Source organism: Falco cherrug, chromosome 20 (assembly GCF_023634085.1).
Source record: "Falco cherrug isolate bFalChe1 chromosome 20, bFalChe1.pri, whole genome shotgun sequence".
In the NCBI taxonomy this organism is placed as follows: domain Eukaryota; kingdom Metazoa; phylum Chordata; class Aves; order Falconiformes; family Falconidae; genus Falco; species Falco cherrug.
In genome coordinates, this window is record NC_073716.1 from 2,253,120 (window position 1) to 2,269,257 (window position 16,138).

The 16,138-nt window shown below is 48.3% G+C and overlaps 1 protein-coding gene across 3 annotated transcripts in view; it reads left to right on the forward strand.

Annotated features, from left to right (window-relative positions):
* ASIC2 (acid sensing ion channel subunit 2) overlaps nt 1-16,138 on the forward strand; it is a 510,130-nt gene that overhangs the window by 456,671 nt on the left and 37,321 nt on the right. For all 3 annotated transcript variants that reach the window (XR_008730007.1, XM_055697645.1, XM_055697646.1), the window contains exon 2: nt 4,513-4,663. Coding sequence is in view for 2 of the 3 variants with exons in the window: in XM_055697645.1 (XP_055553620.1) it covers nt 4,513-4,663 (151 nt within the window). In the remaining variant the exon portion in view is untranslated. The remainder of the gene's footprint in view (nt 1-4,512; nt 4,664-16,138) is intronic.

Sequence of the window (16,138 nt, forward strand, 5' to 3'; positions counted from 1 at the left end):
GGTCTTCTTTCCTCCTAAAGAGGATCTTTTCCCCATCTTCTCACAGGTGTTCCTGCCCAAACCCACCTCCGTCCTCCCCAGCCCCTTTCAGCATCACGTTCCCCTTCTGGACCTCTCTGGGAGGTCCCTTCATTTTGCTTTTTGCTCTGTTGCCCACGGTGCTGTCGGATGTGGCTTGGTAGGATGTGTGCTGCAGACCCTCTGTGTACCACAACTGTGGAGAAGATGATGGTGAGGGATGCTAATTTGCTCTCTTTCCTACGGTTAGCGCCTTAATCTGACAACTAACATCTTGCTTTGTCAGTGAGCTCTAGGCTGCGTCTTTGCATCTAGAGAAGTAATTTACAGACTTCAAATTACTTGTTTTTGCCATCATTTTGCTCCATACTGAAAGGATAATTTATCAGTAGACATGCTGGTTATAAACTGTGAAATGCCTTTTTTGCTGTTACTCCGGTCAGGCTTGCTTGCCTTTGGAGCATCGGTCTCTTTGGGACTCCAGGTTCGGTACGCAGCAGGATGCGCGTTCATGTCCCGGAGCTGGCGGTGCTGGGGTCCTTCTTGTTATTTGTACGAGATACCTGCGCTCTGCTTTTTCTGTTCACAGGATACACGTTTTTTCCCTTTGACATGCTAAAGAAGGGCTCATTGTGTCACTGAAATACCATTTCACAGGTTTGGAATATGTTTGCCTTTGTACCTAAATGGGGATTTTCAGAGGAGCTGTCAAAAGTAACGGGTGATCCATCAAAGGAGAAAAAAGGGTATTTTTATCGAATATTCTCAAGGTACATGTTTGTATTTTTGTTTCTGGCTTGTGTTGGACCTTCTTTTTATTGTAGGTTAAAACATTACTAGCAGCAAGGAGTGCTGTTTTCCCCTAGGACAGGTAAACTGCAGTTAAATCATTCTGGTTTGCCTGGTGTTTACTGTCTCAGATGAATCACATCACCTGGTATATACTGATGTTGCTCTTTCTGAACAGCCCTGTCCTTTTTTCCTGATGATCTGATAGTGCTCTGAATCCTTCCCTGTTATCAGGGAGCCCAAAAGAGCCTGAAACAAAGAGGGTTCCCTGAAAAAAACCACTTATAACTTCCCAAATAAACATTCATGGCAAAGATGAGAAGGTGAAGAACAGTGCAGCCCCCTTTAATGTGAGTTGAAATGAATGCAAATGGTTTTTTGAACTTGGCAATGTCTTTTTAAATGCTGTTACGAATAGTCTTTTATAGCTTCTTCGGGAAACATGGAAAACTTTGTGGTTGGAGGTCTGGAGTGAGAGGTACCTGCGGTCATCCAGTGCTGTAGTCGGGTGCTGGGTGCTGAGCACTGTGGCTAAGCCCAGCTGTGCACAGCTCGGCTGTCTGCAGGGAAATTATATGTGTGTATATATATATTTATGTATTTATCTATTTACATATAATAGAGCATATATATAAAATATATAGTATGTATTGTAGGTATACTATTACATATAACAACATAATAGCATTACAGAAAATATATTATTATACAAAAATACATTAGAAGAGATATGTAAAGTATATAATAATATATATAATATATATTATATATAATAATATATATAACGTGTGTGTGTATCTATATGTAATATATACGCACTTCTCTCTATATAGCATTTATATATGGTTTGGTAGGGCGCTGTCCATATAGGCTCTGTGGTTTCTACCGGTGGAGGAGGTGGAAGGAGCCTGCCCTTTTTGTCCTTCTTCCTTTCCCATTTTTTTTGGCCCTTCTCGTTCGTTTGCTCGACTGCTGTACCGGTGTCTCCTTCCCACCTGCAGGGCTGAGCCCGGCGGAGGATTCCCCGAAGGCGTCCCCCATCCCTGCTGGAGCATCAGCGCTGCTCTGGGCTGGGGGCTGCCTGGCCCGCGGGGTCCCTGCGCCAGCCTTGTCCTGCAGGGACCTGTTCGGTCCTGCGCCACCTTGTCCTCCTCGATGCTCAGCTCTCAGGTCTGCGTAGCCCTGGGGGTGCTCTCCCAGCGAGCGCTGTCGGAGAGGAGCAGCGGGCTCACAGCCCGGGTGGAGGTATCTGCCCGGGGTTTGCTTGGATCAGGAGGGAATATCCCAGCTGTCCTCACTGGCTCTGCTCTGGTTTGCGTTGAGGAGCTGCCTTGGGGCACTTGGGCTCAACTCCTTGTGGATGAAACTTTGTGGAAAGATGTGCTCCAGCTCACCTGGGCACCCACTGCCATCCCTGTGGTGTTTAAAAGACATGTAGATGTGGCACTTTGGGGACAGGGTTCAGTGGTGGCCTTGGCAGTGCTGGGCTCGATGATCTGAAAGGTCCTTTCCAACCTAAATGATTCTGTGATTCTAAAGAGCAGCAGAAAGTCATTGGGGCTTCCTTGGAACTGTCTCCTTGCAGAGTCCTAGGAGCGACACGGGTGATGCCAGCAGCACCTGGATTTAAGCTCCAACTCACATGGTTCCTGGGGTTGCCGCTGCCCCACAGGTCCATCTCCTGCTGTGCAAGAGGAGCATCTGCCGAGGTGACAGCAGATGAGCTCCTGGCCATGGCCAGCAGCCTCTCATGGACCCTGGGGGGATGGAGGAACGTCCTTTCCTTTTCAAGTCACCATTTGATTTCTTCTTCTGGGATTGGGGTCCCAGACACGCAGCTGAAGGGAGCCTTGGGTCCCTGTCGTTTTAGATATCGTTTGTTGGGTCAACGTGCCCGAACTGGAGGTTTTACAATTCACATTTTTACAGCTCCAAAGGGCTGTATAAAAAGCCCCATAAAATTGCCTGGATTTATTTGGCTGAAAACTGCACTGGGTACATCAGCCTCTAAATCCTTACTCAGCAGTTACACTGCGCTGCTGCTCTCGATAGAAGCTTGCTTGTTTTCCCGTGATTTGTACTAATGTGGGTTTTCTTCTTTCTGTATTTTGAACTGTCCTAATTAGAAATTTTTGACTTCTGCCTTCAAAGCCTATCAGGAGAAATCCATCTATGGGGCACTGGCTGCTAACACAGGCTTACTGTTGTTTGGCTTATCTTTCTAGCTTGAATGGTTTAATAGGTCAGTCCAGTATTAAAATGGGATTTTCACTTGGCTATAAAATCTTTTTTAAAGGGCATCTTTTTTTTCCCCCCTGTAAACACTTCTCTGCATCCTTTTTGCTCCCATTGGAGGTTTTAAAACTTGAATATGGTTTTGTATTTCTCTTATTTGACCTGCTTCCCTGATGCTGTGATGATAAGGCATATGTCAATATTTGAGGGGAATAAATTGAATGATGGCTCCAGCTCCTGTTTGGTTTTGTGAATCATCTTGGGGTCCTATGATCTCAACGACTGCGTTAGCCACTTGTGATTTCTGATGGGACTGCAGCCAGCGTGCCGCCTGGTGTTGGGCTCCCTTTGCTCTGAATATTCATTACCGGCATTTGCCAGTTGCTTACTGATTGCAAAACCTGGCTTTTCTGGAGCCGTGAAGCAGCAGAGCAATTCGGAGATGGCTCACGCTCCCCGTTTCACGCTGGTGCTTCTCAAAAGTCACCACGTGCAATGGTTGGGGGGGTCCTAAATGGCTGTGAGCTGTTGTGTCCTCTTTCACTATAGGAAGGAGTTCTGCACATCCCCCACACTGTCCGTGCAAGACACAGGAGGGACTTGTGCTTTAACCTGCGGTTTTCCATACGTTCTCCAAGTTCAGGGAAGGGCTGAGCACTGGGATGCTCAGTGCCTGAGACTGGCAGTGCCACCACCATCAAAGATGTCACATCTGCTGCCCCACCAAGAGCTGTCCCGCTTGGGAACCCGTGTCAGCCCTGCTTTGCAGAGCTGCTGGTGGCCCTGAACCCGCCCCCCCCCCCCCCCCCCCCCGGCTTTGCCCAGAGTTTCTTTCCAGAGATGGGCCAAAATGAGACTAAAGAAGAGCAAAAGTCGTGGAGGAAATCTTACTTGCCTCAGTGTTTTTAACTCTTCTTATTTGCCCAGTAGTGGTAGAGTGTGGAATTAACGGGATATTGTATTTTTTTTGTGCACAGGCATCGCTCACGTTGGCCCCTGTGGGTGGGGGGCGGTGGGTGTGAGCTGTGCCTGCAGGGTTTGCATTCTGCAGCGGGATGCACGGGGAGCAGTGCCAGCATCCCCATCCTTCAGGGGTGGTCACCTCTAGGTCTGCATCCACCCGCGTGCAGCAGCGGTCGGTGGGCTGAGGCATGAGTTATATTGAAGTACAAGCTCAAGCGCAGCGCGTGTGTGTGTTTCTCAGTGACTTAATGTGGTGTGACATCAGTGAGCTGCTGAAGACATTTGTTTGCTGCTCTCAAATGGCTTTCCCTTCCTCTCTTCCATCTTTTCTTTTCTGCAAGGAGAAGATGATACACTAAATGATTAAACCGGGTTAGATTTACCTGCAGACATTTCCCTTCGAGCAGCGGCGCGGGGCTGTTTCTCATCCCTCTGCCCGTGTTTGGGTGGGAAGAGGCATTGATTATATGGGAAATATTCTATTATTTCTCTCTTCTCTCCTTGCAGGTGTTTACAAAATATGGGAAATGCTACATGTTTAACTCAGGAGAAGAAGGACGGCCTCTTCTTACCACAGTTAAGGGTGGGACAGGCAATGGACTGGAGATCATGCTAGACATACAGCAGGACGAATATTTGCCAATATGGGGAGAAACAGGTAAGACCTCTTTCCTCCTGCAAAAGTGCATGTACTGATGTTTTTCTTGGAAAGACCATCCCGTCCCACCCCATCCTATCCCATGTCTAGGCCAGCTCTAGAAAACAAGAGGAGCCCGGTCGGTAGAGGAACGAGTTGATTTTCTTTCTGGTCCAGCTGGGACCAGCATTTCTGTAGGTTCAGTGCATCAGTGAGTGCTGGACTCGGCAGCAAAGTTTGGGATTCCAAACAGGAGTGCCATCACCTATCCTGGGGCAAGGGTGGGTGCTTGTGGGTGACAGGAGGTGCGGTGTCTCCTTCAGATGCTCCAGCGCATCCCTCTTCCCTAGAAAAGGCATTTTTGGGAGACCAGGTTCAAGGCAGACCTCCAGCTGCTGCCTGGGTTTTCCTCCTCCTTATCTTCAGGGACTTTTGCTGCCCCAGCTGTGGTCTTTGCGGGGGTCAGTGCTCCTTGGGTGCACCGAGGGCTCAGCTCATTGCACTTGGAGCATTTGGGATGGACAGCATCTGTCCCCTAACTGATGCCAAAACGGCACAGAGGAACTGCTCAGAGACCAATTTTGTCTTTAAGCAGCAAAGGTATTTATTTTGTGCAATGTTGGGGAGCTAGCTGATTCGCACCGGGCAGACTAGCTCTGGAGTTTTAAGTGAAAAGTTAGGTATTTATGTGAAAAGTTAGGTATTTTATACAGTTTTCGTGAGAGGTTGCAACATCTTTACATACATATTCATTTGATTTTGACACCTAATCATTCCATTCATAATAGGTGGGATCTAGGTGGAGTAAACATTTCAACTTTTTGTTCAACGATCTCCTGACTCATGGTCTCCTTATCTCCTTCAGGTGCCCACCTTATCTTTTCTAATTATTCAGAGCACATTCCTTTACTTTTAACATCGTCAGTGGTACATTCCTTTGACATCGTCAGTGGCACCTTTTCTCATTATTCCTTTCTCAAAGGACAAAAACAACAAAAAAACCAAACGGAGCATCACCCAGAACATTGTACCAAACTCATCCTGACCGATCTGTTTAAGACCTTGCTCCGTTTCGTGACGGATGTAACAATGTTGGGCACCTCCTGAGGAGCCTCCAGCCGCATCCCAGAGAAGGACAGGGGGGTGATGGAGGGGCTGGGGGCTGCCTTGTGGGCTGCTGGGCTGGGACGGTGGTGCTCGCAGGGGATGTGGATACTCTGCCTCCTGCATGGGCAGCTCAGCAGCTCCCATCTTCCCAACCGAGCTGCCGCGGTGGAATTTGCTGGAAACTCTGGTGCCAGTTTCTTTCACAAGCCCTGCTGCAAAACCTTGGGGGGGTGGGAGGCTGGGCACTGTGGGAGGGGAGGTATGGGCAGGGGGCAGCATGGGAGGTGACACGTGCCACCAAAGCCACCCGCGCAGAGCAAGCCTTATCAGTTCTTCGGCAGCTGCAGTTTTCACGAACCCACGTTGACATTTTAAACAAAACATCCCCAAAAAAGTGTTAGGAAATGTGCCAGCCACTCTGTTCCTCTGGCAGGTGTGAGGCAGAGCGTCGTGGTGGGAGGTTTCAGGATGAGGTTGTCTGTGTTTATTTTTGGGTATCAAGAAAGGGAGAGGAGTAAATATCCTTTCAGGCTTTGTGTTGCCATTGCTCTGTCATCCTGTGCAAATGAGTCGCTCCGAGCACCTTACAAACCTCTGCTCCACAGCAAAGGGGGGAGTTGGTTGCATTCCTTCAAAACGCGGAATTTATTTGTGCGGTGTTTGATTTGTACAATTTAAACAGATTCCTGTGGTCCCGTCAATCATGTAAAATTGCACAGGCTTTTCTAGCAAGAGCTTTGCCTTCCAGTTTTTAAGTCGTACTCAAAGAACAGCCTGATCTGGCCCGGGCGAGGGGGAGGAGGTGGTGATTTGAAATAATCATTTCTGACTTGTTGCATTTGTTTGAAGCCTTTTTCCTTTTAAAGGCAAACCAGTTCACAATCCAGAGTGGGAAGATGAAGTGCATCTTCTACCTCTGATGCTTTTATCATTTTCAGGCTGCCTGGGGGGAGCTCCTGGAGGCAGGGAAGCACTGCAGTGACGGCTGGGGGCTGTAGCGGGCTTGGACAGCACACCACGAGCGCTGCATGTTCAGCCTCATCGGGTTTTGGACCCCTCTGAGGTTCCCCATGGACACACAGACCTTGTGTAACACCGTTCTCACTTTGGGTTTGCTTTTTGGGGCTGCCTTTTGGAGAATCTTTGGGAGGAACCCGTCCAGGAACGTGGTGCCTTTGGAGCAGCGCTTTTCTATCGCTGCGGTGCTGGGAGAGGTGGCTCGGTCTCAGCTGGGTAAACTGGACAGTCATTGCACAGGAGGCAAAAAAGGAAAGAAGAAAAAAGCAAGTGGAGAAATAAATAGGGAGGAGAAATGGTGAGGGGGTAGAAGAATCAGTCAAGTCTTGTCCTTGTCATCTGGCGGGAGAAGCTGGGCAGGAGAGCCGTAGCAGTGGGAAGGAGGTTTCCAGTCTGGTACATCCATGCCTATGAGCATCACCGTCATCCAGATGTTGGGTGGGATGGCAGCTTCTGCTCTGGTCACTCTCTTTAGACAGCTTTCAAGCCCTGCACGTGGCAAAGGACTTGAAACCTGAGAGGGGAAAAAAAACTCAACCCCAAATGCATTTGTTGTGTTTTTTTGGTTTTTTTCTGTTTTTTTCAAAAGTCTTGTGGCTTTTAGGGTATTTTGAGCCCAGATTTGGCTTTTGACCACGTGTGGAAAGGAGCAGTGGAGCCCTTTGATTTTCAGGATGCTCCTGATTATGTCTTACTGCCTCATCGCCTCACCAGTGCTAATCTCATGCGCATTTAACTTAAATTTGCACTCAGCTCAGAATTAGAGGCGTAGGGAGGGATGCTCACATCCCTAGAACTGGGTTGATGCTGGGGGGGCTGGATTGCGCCAGGGTGGTTATTCACGTCTCTGTCTGATGACAAAATGCTGTAGGATTCAAGGCAGAACTATATAAATAGGGCTCTTGATTTGGTTAAATGGTGTAGGAGAAGCTCCTGGACTTGTTGCCAGCAAATTTGGCCGTGTTCTTACAGGACCAGGTAGGACCCGTACTTGACTTTGAAGCTCATGAACTAATCTTTGCCTTTCAACAAGATACTTTTTCAATTCGTACAGCGCCTTGTACAAGCTGTCTTCAATCTTCATTGAGCTCTCTGGACACTACCAGAATAAAAATACTAACTATAGTGGTTAATAGTTGCTGTTCCCATGGAAACACTTAGCTTTTCATAGGTAAGCGAAGGAGTTGATTATTTCCAAATATTTGCATAATAATGTAAATGTGTTTGGAATTAAATCTCCTGAGCTGCTACCGCTGGGACTGCACAGACCTGGCTCTCCAGTGAAAAGCTCCGTCAAGGGCGTGCAGCCGTGGTGGGGAGCATCAGCCCTGGCTACGGAGCGGGATGGGGGTGCACACGGGTGGGATCTTTGCATTGTGGTGCCAAAGCCACCTGTGGGCATGGGGAGGTCTGGCCACGGGATGCCTCCGGAATGGGAGGAATTGAGTTTTTTCTTCCCGGTGAGTGAATATCGCCATTACAGCCTGAACTGTTCCATTCACTCACTTTAACTCTTTAGATACCTCTGTGGGCGAGTTTTGCTGCTCCATTTTCCCAGCAGCCATCCCACAGCCAGCACCTGCTCTTTTAGTTGGCTCTTAGGCGGTGATTTTTGTGTGGTTGAGTTACTTCAACCGTTTTTTCTCCACTTTCTTACCTCCACAGCATCCCTCAAGCATGGCTGCTCAATGCATTTCCTTTCCCAGCTGTTGTCCCTTGTTAATCCCAAGGTTTCCCAGAGCTATCTGGAGCGGTCCCCGCCGAGCTGCTGTCTCAGGCACGGCATCTGTACCCCATTAGAGCTTCACAGATGCTGGAGATGGAGCAACCTCCATCACCGCAGGCAGGGCTTCCCATGGGCAATAATGCATTTCTCTGGCCTATTGTGGTGGCCTTGGCTCATGCTTCCTGCAAGGGTCTGTCCCCTGGAAAACAGCCTCCCAAAGAACCCTCCGGCCCCCAGTTCGGTGCCTCTGCATCCCAGCTGCAGCCCATGGGACCTTTCCTCCTGCAGCCCGGGACCCTCAGACCCCCTGCCAACACACAGAGCACTTGTGGTTCTATCGGATGCAGGTCTGATTTGTACCAATGCCAGGTTCAAACAGCAGCATCTTATCCCCTACGTAGTCCTGTAGCCGCTTTGCTTTTTGCTCCAGATTTGGAGATGCCATAAAACCATGCTCTTCACAGCCCTGCATGAAAATAGTTGGTGTGTGGACTCAAAAAATCCTCCTTTTGCTGTTGGCTGCATGCCTCAGGATCTCAGCTTGCTTTTTCAAACTGTCCTTTGCAATTCAAATAGGCAGCAAAGAAGGAAAATATTATTTCATAGCTTGGGATAGGGCTGCTCCAGGAGCTGCTGCCACCGTGTCACGTTGGCATATGCTTTGCAATAGAAGAAGTGATTTAATTGTTACTGACTCGGCAAACAAAACGAAGTGTATTGTCATTCTAAAAAGACCTTTACTGAGTATCCATTAATATCTTGGGAAGCTGAAATATATCTTGTCTAACAAGTTACTTGTAATAGAAGAAGATACCTTTTGCTTGACTGTCTGCATATGCAATCCCATTATTTGAACATGTTAAATTTATGTGCAGTCTAATTTTGGAATAGTGAGTGTACACAGTCTGCTTCAGTCTTGATTTTCAAGTGCAAAGAATAGGGTATTTTGACTGTGTATGGATGTCATGGCATCAGGCAGTCTTGCCATCTTTGGGTGTGCAAAAATATTGTGTCAGGACTGTCAAAATCATGAGGCGTGTGGAAAAAAAATGACAATAAAAAGAAAAAGAGATGGAAATCTCTGTCTTTGGTATTTTGCACTTGTAGAATTTATTTTTTCTAGCATTTTGCTTTCACCACGAGGGTCCTAGACGTGAAAAGAGTTGGGAAGGTAATTTGTGGCTTGAAGTCTTCACATCACCTTCGTGCTTTAAAGAAAGCCTTAAGACCTTCCAAGTGGGAATCGTGATGCAAAGAAACCCAAAAAACCTTAGAATCCTGTATGGAGGTAAAAGGTTAGATGGAAAGAAATTTATACCAGGGAAAAACTCTTTCCAGTAACCAAGGGGGAAACCAAACCACCGTCCCGGAGTAGCGTAGGTGGGAGCTGCAGCCACTCGTACATATGGCACGGAGTCTCCCAAATTCTGTGGTTACACATCTTTGTCTCACAGGATTAGGTGGTGGGGCTGCGGGGGGCGTTTGTTTTATTGCACTTGATAGGGAAAGCGGCAGAAATGCAATCAAATAGAGCAAAAGAAACTCTTTAATTTCTAGCAGCGACTATTTGATTGGAAAGGGAATCCGCTCCTGGTTAATCTTTCTGGAGTGGCCCAACGTATTATATAGCGACCTAATAGAGCAGCGCAGTAAATTGGAAATCGCTCAGGCTACAGGGCTGTAAATAAGAAATACAATTGGAGAGTTCTGCGTTTGTGTTTCAGGAATTGTTGGATAAAGATGAACATTTCATACCAATTAATCAAGTAACATGCTGAATAAAAAGAAGGGGATGAGAAATGCGCTATAAAATTGCACTAAGAAGAAGCATGAAATCTATAAAGCTGGAGGCTTCAATCCACTTAGGAGACTGTCCCGTAGTGTTACGGGCTGCTGTTGCTTAACTCGACAAAAAACACGGGCTACGAGCAAGGCTTTTGGTCTAGGTCATGCAGAGAATGATCTCAAGCCTGTTTCCTTCACGGCCAACCCATCTGGATTGCCATTTGGTTTGTGCTTCCCAGCAGGGCTTTTTCACGCTCTTCAGAAGCGACGGGTACCAACCTCTGCCATCACGTGGTGGGCGCAAGGGAAAACCGTCTGTCGGTGCCTGGAGGACGCCCCTCTCCAGGGGGTTGAGGTTCGGGAAAAGGAAAAGCCGACGGTGTGTGGTGGGAGCTTGGGGACCAACCTCTGCCATGCCCGAGGCGCTGGATGCTCACCCTCCCTCCCGGCATCGCTGCGGGGGCAGCTGAGGCGTGTCTGTAGCATTAATCCAAATTAACCAGAGGTGCAGGTGGTTTCGGTGGCATTGAATTTCCATGCCGCTGCTTTTCTTCCTCATTAAAGCCGCCTTAATTCCGCTGATCTCTTTCTATTTTCAAATTGAATTTAGGTAAATTGAATTAGGGCGGCTTTAATTTTGAACTGGGGTCTTCACGATGAGCCCTGATGCTGTAGGAGTTAGCTGGGATTTGTTGGCGGATGCTGGCTCTTCTGAGAGCGGCCGGTTTTGAGTCTCTAAAGGGGGGAAAAGTGTTGATGGTGACATCCCTGCTGCGAGGAGAAGCGCTTCTCAGCCAGCCCTGACCTTCTTCCAGCTGTCTGAGGTGGGATGCTTGCAGAGCCGAGATGTGCCCTGGGACATCCCACCAACGCCAGCACAAGCCTCGCTGCCTCGCTTTGTACCCAGCTTGGGGTAGGTCATGGAGAAGGTGTCCTTCTGGTGGCTTCTTTCTGATGAAGGATAGTTATCAGGGCTGTGTTGAGAGATCTCCTGCCTGCTCTGGGGTTTGGGATATGTAGTGGAGCATCTCGAGGATCTACGCAAAGTTTGGGATGCTCCAAGCATCAGTTCCAAGGGATTTGCAGCACAAATCATCTGCATTCCCTCCTTGCAGCCAGCACCACGGCGATGCTTTTGGCTCAGGACAGGGCTGTGCCTCCTCATTGCTCACAAAAGCCCTGATAACTTCTGGGATCCTGCAGCTGAGCCACTGTGGAGAGGACTTGAGGAGGGCGAGAGTGACCCCAGGCAGGTGCAGGTGGCTGGAGGCCAATGCTGCCGAACCTGAAAATTCATCTTGGAAAAGTTTACTGATGCGGGCACAAATTGAGAGCGTTTCCATGGTTTCTTTGATTTTTTTTCTTTTTCTTTTTTTTTTTTCTTTTTTTTTCCCCTGCCCTCTGGGATTTTGTGCCAGGCAGGCAAAACAGATTTAAACAGCATCTCTGTGCTGCTGCGATGGGTCTGCGGAGCATCATTCCTGCTCCGCTACAGCATCTTATGGCAAAGATTTTTTACAGCAAGAAGGGACAGTTGATTTAGCTCAGGGGTCAGATGTCTCCCTCTTCTTGCCCTTCCCCAGAGCCTCCCCAGCTCCAACATTTGGTCTTCAGCTGTGCAGCCTCTGTGCATAACACATTAATAAGCCCAAGCCCTGGAGCATTTGCTTTGCCAGCTGTGGAGAGGCACAAAGCGCTCCCTGTCATTTACTTCTGCATATTAATATGATCGGTGGCGGTTCTTCATAAATCCAGGCCTCCTTTTGCTTACAAAAGATCTGAATCCAAGTGATGGAGGAGGCAGCCTGGGCTCCCCCAGATCACAGCTGCAAAGCCACTGGGCTCCTGGCGTGATCCGAGGGGCTGTTTTGGGTTTACACCGTGGGGAATCGTCTGCAGGCTTTGAGCTACTGGCATTAGCCACGGAGTTTGGGGAAAAGGAAAAAAGGCACTGGTTTGTGCGTCTGCTTCATTTGCAGCTTGTGGAGTTCTAAGTGGAATAATTATAATCAATATAAAACTCATCTGTAAATATAAAACAAGTGGGAAATGACCTGGGAATGGAAGAAGTGATGAGTAGCAGCGGATACATGCCGTGGTAAGATGCTGGGCTGTGGCAGCGGGTTGCACAGGGATGCCTTGTGTACACACGTGCATGTAAAACCTTGAGCACATTTTAAAACAGGAATGAAGTTCCTAGAAATCCGTGTGGTTGGTCCTGGCTCCAGGGCTTCTTGGGAGCTTTTGCAATTTTTCTTCCATTATGAGGATGTTGCGAGCAGTTACCTCCTGTGTGCAACCGCAGCTGCCTTCGGGCTGCTCTTTCACAGGTGAAACTCTTGTTTTCCTTGGAAGGGTTGGTTCTCAAGTTCATTTATTAATTAAAATAAAAGAGGAAAGAGGAGGGGGGGAAGGCAGGGCAAGGTGTGTATAGGAGTAAATTGTCTTCTCCAGCACTTTGCAGCCCAAAGCATTTTCACCAGCTGATTAACAAACAGGGGGTGTACGTGTAACGGCACGGGTGGGTGCTCCCTCTGGGAGGAGGAAAGACCAGAAAGGCTTTTGTTATTCACAGTAAGACTACACGGTGGTTTAAGGTGGAGATAATGATACTGAATTCAGCTGGAAGCTGCAGCTGGGACGTGGGGAGCCGGAGCAGGATGGTTTTTTTGGCATTTAACTGGGACACTTGCGTTAATGCCCCTGTCATTACAAAAGAAGCATCCCAGGATCCTGAATTAACAACCTTCCCTCCTGATTAGCTTCAGCTAATCTTTTATTAAGGAATGACGGATAAGACACGCTGGCATCTTCACTGCAGCTTTACTCATGGTCTTCAGGGGATGCGGCAGTGCGCTGCCTTGCTCTCAGTTTTGCGGGGGGTGGTGGGTCCTGTGTGGCTGCGGGGCCACGGACACCTTTGGTGGTGGACATCCCTCCCTGGCTCCTCTCCCACCTTGTCTCCCAGCAAGCCAGAGCAGAGCAATGGATCTTGGCTGGTGCTGGATGAGCATAGAGCCCCAGAAAGGCACAAAATAAAAATCTGAGTGAGTCAAGGCAGCCACGGAGCCGCAAAGGGCTTTGGTACCGAGGGCAAGCCTCGTGCGTCGGCTGGTTATGAAACTGCGAGGTTGCCTGGTGGTAATTGGTGTGTTCAGAGCCCTGCACAGACACCTCTGTGCCAGAAATACTTTCGATTACAATCTGCGGTGAGAGCCCATAAAAGCAACGAAGAAGATTGAACTAGGGTAGTAATTTGTTGTGTGACATCAAACTCATCCTCAGAGAGTCAAATTCTCTTTGCTGCTTACAGCCTTTCTGCATCAGTCTCCTCTTGCTTAAATACCAGCGATTAATTGGTACCACAAAACAACTTCTGCTGAACCGCAGGCAGTGCTGCGAAGGGAGAACGCCGCTTTATCTGCAACGATGCAAAGGTTTGGCATTACCAGGCAGCAATAATGAGCCATGGCAATTGAAAACCACCCCAAACCCCAGTGACACGTCCTTCTGATGACTGGGACATCCAAAGAGATCAATGGTACCTATAAAGCAGCAGTGGCCTTGAACGTAAATAACACCGAGGGGTGAGGGCCAGGAAAGCTTGTTGCTTTTTTGCAGTAGGAAAGTCTGATCTCGGATCAGCTCGTGAAAGACAGCTTGACCTTTAGGAGGCTGTTTGGTGTCACCTAAAGGGAAGGCGTAAAATGTGCTGCATCTTGGACCTTTTCCTAATGAGAGCAAGAATCCGTTCAATTAGCCAGGTTTCCCGGGGAGAAAAGGTCAACGTGATTTCCACCTTCCAGCAGCCCCCTGACAACCAGAGCATCCACAAAATGAGGCTGCCACTAAAAATTAATTATGTTTGCCTGAGCACACTCATCAGTAGTGCTGGAGTGAAGAGAAGCAGCTCAAAGGTTACTTGGGTTTTTGTGTCTGGGCTGTGTCATTAAGGTTGTCACATAACCAATATACTCCCATTTGTGGTGAATTGCTCTCCAGGGCTGCTCGATGTTATCGTAGAGCTGGAGAGAGGCAATGGAGTTATTGAAAAAGCTGTTTTTTCTCTTGTGTGATGGAGCAGGTACTGCTTTTCCCATGTACCTAGGAAATCGTCAGGGGCTGATCCCCGTTCAGGTTGCCCCAAGGATTGATGCTGGCCATCCAACACGGCTTGTGGAATGAAAGGACTTGTGTGAGGGGGGTTGATTTCAACTTGGTATGAAAACCAAATGGTTGGTTGTTTTTGATAAATAGGGGGGAAATGTTCATTTGTAGCCAGTGTTTAAGCTTTTGGATTTCTGAGCCCAAAACAGGTGCTGGTTTTAGCCATCAAGATGAACATCTCAATAGCTTTGGCAGCTGGTAAGTGACCATGTGCCTGAAACTTCTGGGCTTGGGATTCCCTCACCAGGGAGTGGAGACGGGTCAGTAGCATCCCTGCACTTTGTCCATCAACCCCTCTGGTCCCCAAGATGAGCTTGATGCTGAGGTCCTGCCCCAGGAGCTCATCCTAAGGAGCGTGTTTCAGACCATCCTAGTGCAATCCGCACGTCGTGCACTGTCCTCTAGGTCCAGTTTGTGCCTGTTTGGCAGTAAGATGCTCCAAATTTAAAAAATAGAATAAAATCACAGTGCTTGCGTGCTGCGGGTATCTCATCTCTTACTTCCCCAGCACCCAGTCTGTACAGACACGTAGGTGCAGAGCAGTTAAGACGTGGCTGGGAAAGCTGCTGGGAAATTCCTGTGCTCCTGATTGAGAAGGTGTGTGAGCTACTGGGGCAGCAAGGCTTCATCCTGGGTGGGGCTGCTATTAGCCACCACAGTCCGATGTCCCCAGTCACATAGTGCTGTTAAACTGAAGGCTGTATCAATGACTTAATGGGAAAATCCTTTAAGGGATGTAGAAGCTTCACAAGCTTTTCTTAAAAAAAAAAAAAAAAAAAAAAGCTCCAAAGTCAGAAAACGTTCATTTAAGGCAAAACTAAAGGAATAAAAACTAGAAGCCAGCTTTGGGAAATCTGGTAAAGCAGAGATAAAGCACCTAAAATCAACAGATACGTGTTACAAAGCAGCGCCGCATGGCATTAAAATTAAATATGCATTTCATGCTGCAGATTTCATTTCACTCTTTGTGGCTGGTGTGTAAAGTTAAATGTCCGTAGCCAAAATACAAGCACTCAAAATAGCAAGAATTCACGGGGTAGTAAGGAGGCATGAGAAGAAGCCTGGCACGGCCAGTATTGTGGCTCTCGGCTGGTGGCACCGAGGTGGCGAGGTTGGGGGGCTGCTGCCCACAGCCCCAGCCTTTGCTGTCCCAGGGGCTACAGAGGTGCCTGCAAACGTCTCTGTTTTTATTGCTATTTTTTCTGAGCGCTGGGAGCGAGGTGGTGGCAGTGCTGGTGAGGTGGTGCAATGCTCTCTGGATGCACCAGTTTTCCGTGAGGATAATCCATGTCATTACCCCCCATCTCTGGTCTTGCCCCTTCCCCGAGTGTCTTCGTCTCCCTCCTGGAAGATGAAGAGCTCAGCACATAATCATCAATCTCACAGAGGTACCAGGAGATTTTGTGGCTAGAAAGCACTTTGAAGATAAAAGTCATTTGCAAGTGCTAATTAAATTTAATTGCATTAATCTCTTTGGTGCTGGGATCATCGTTTTGCTCCGACTTTGTCCAGCCGGTAGCGACACGGGCTGTGGTTCATGTTTGAGACTTCCCAGGAGCTTCCTAAGGCCGTTGCTGCAGTCCCGGTGCGGCAGTGGGAGCGTTTCCCCTCCCGTGGATGCTCTGGAAGCATTTCTCTTGCGCTGAGCACCGCGAGTAGAACCCGACAACCTTCTCTTAAAAACATCATTGCTT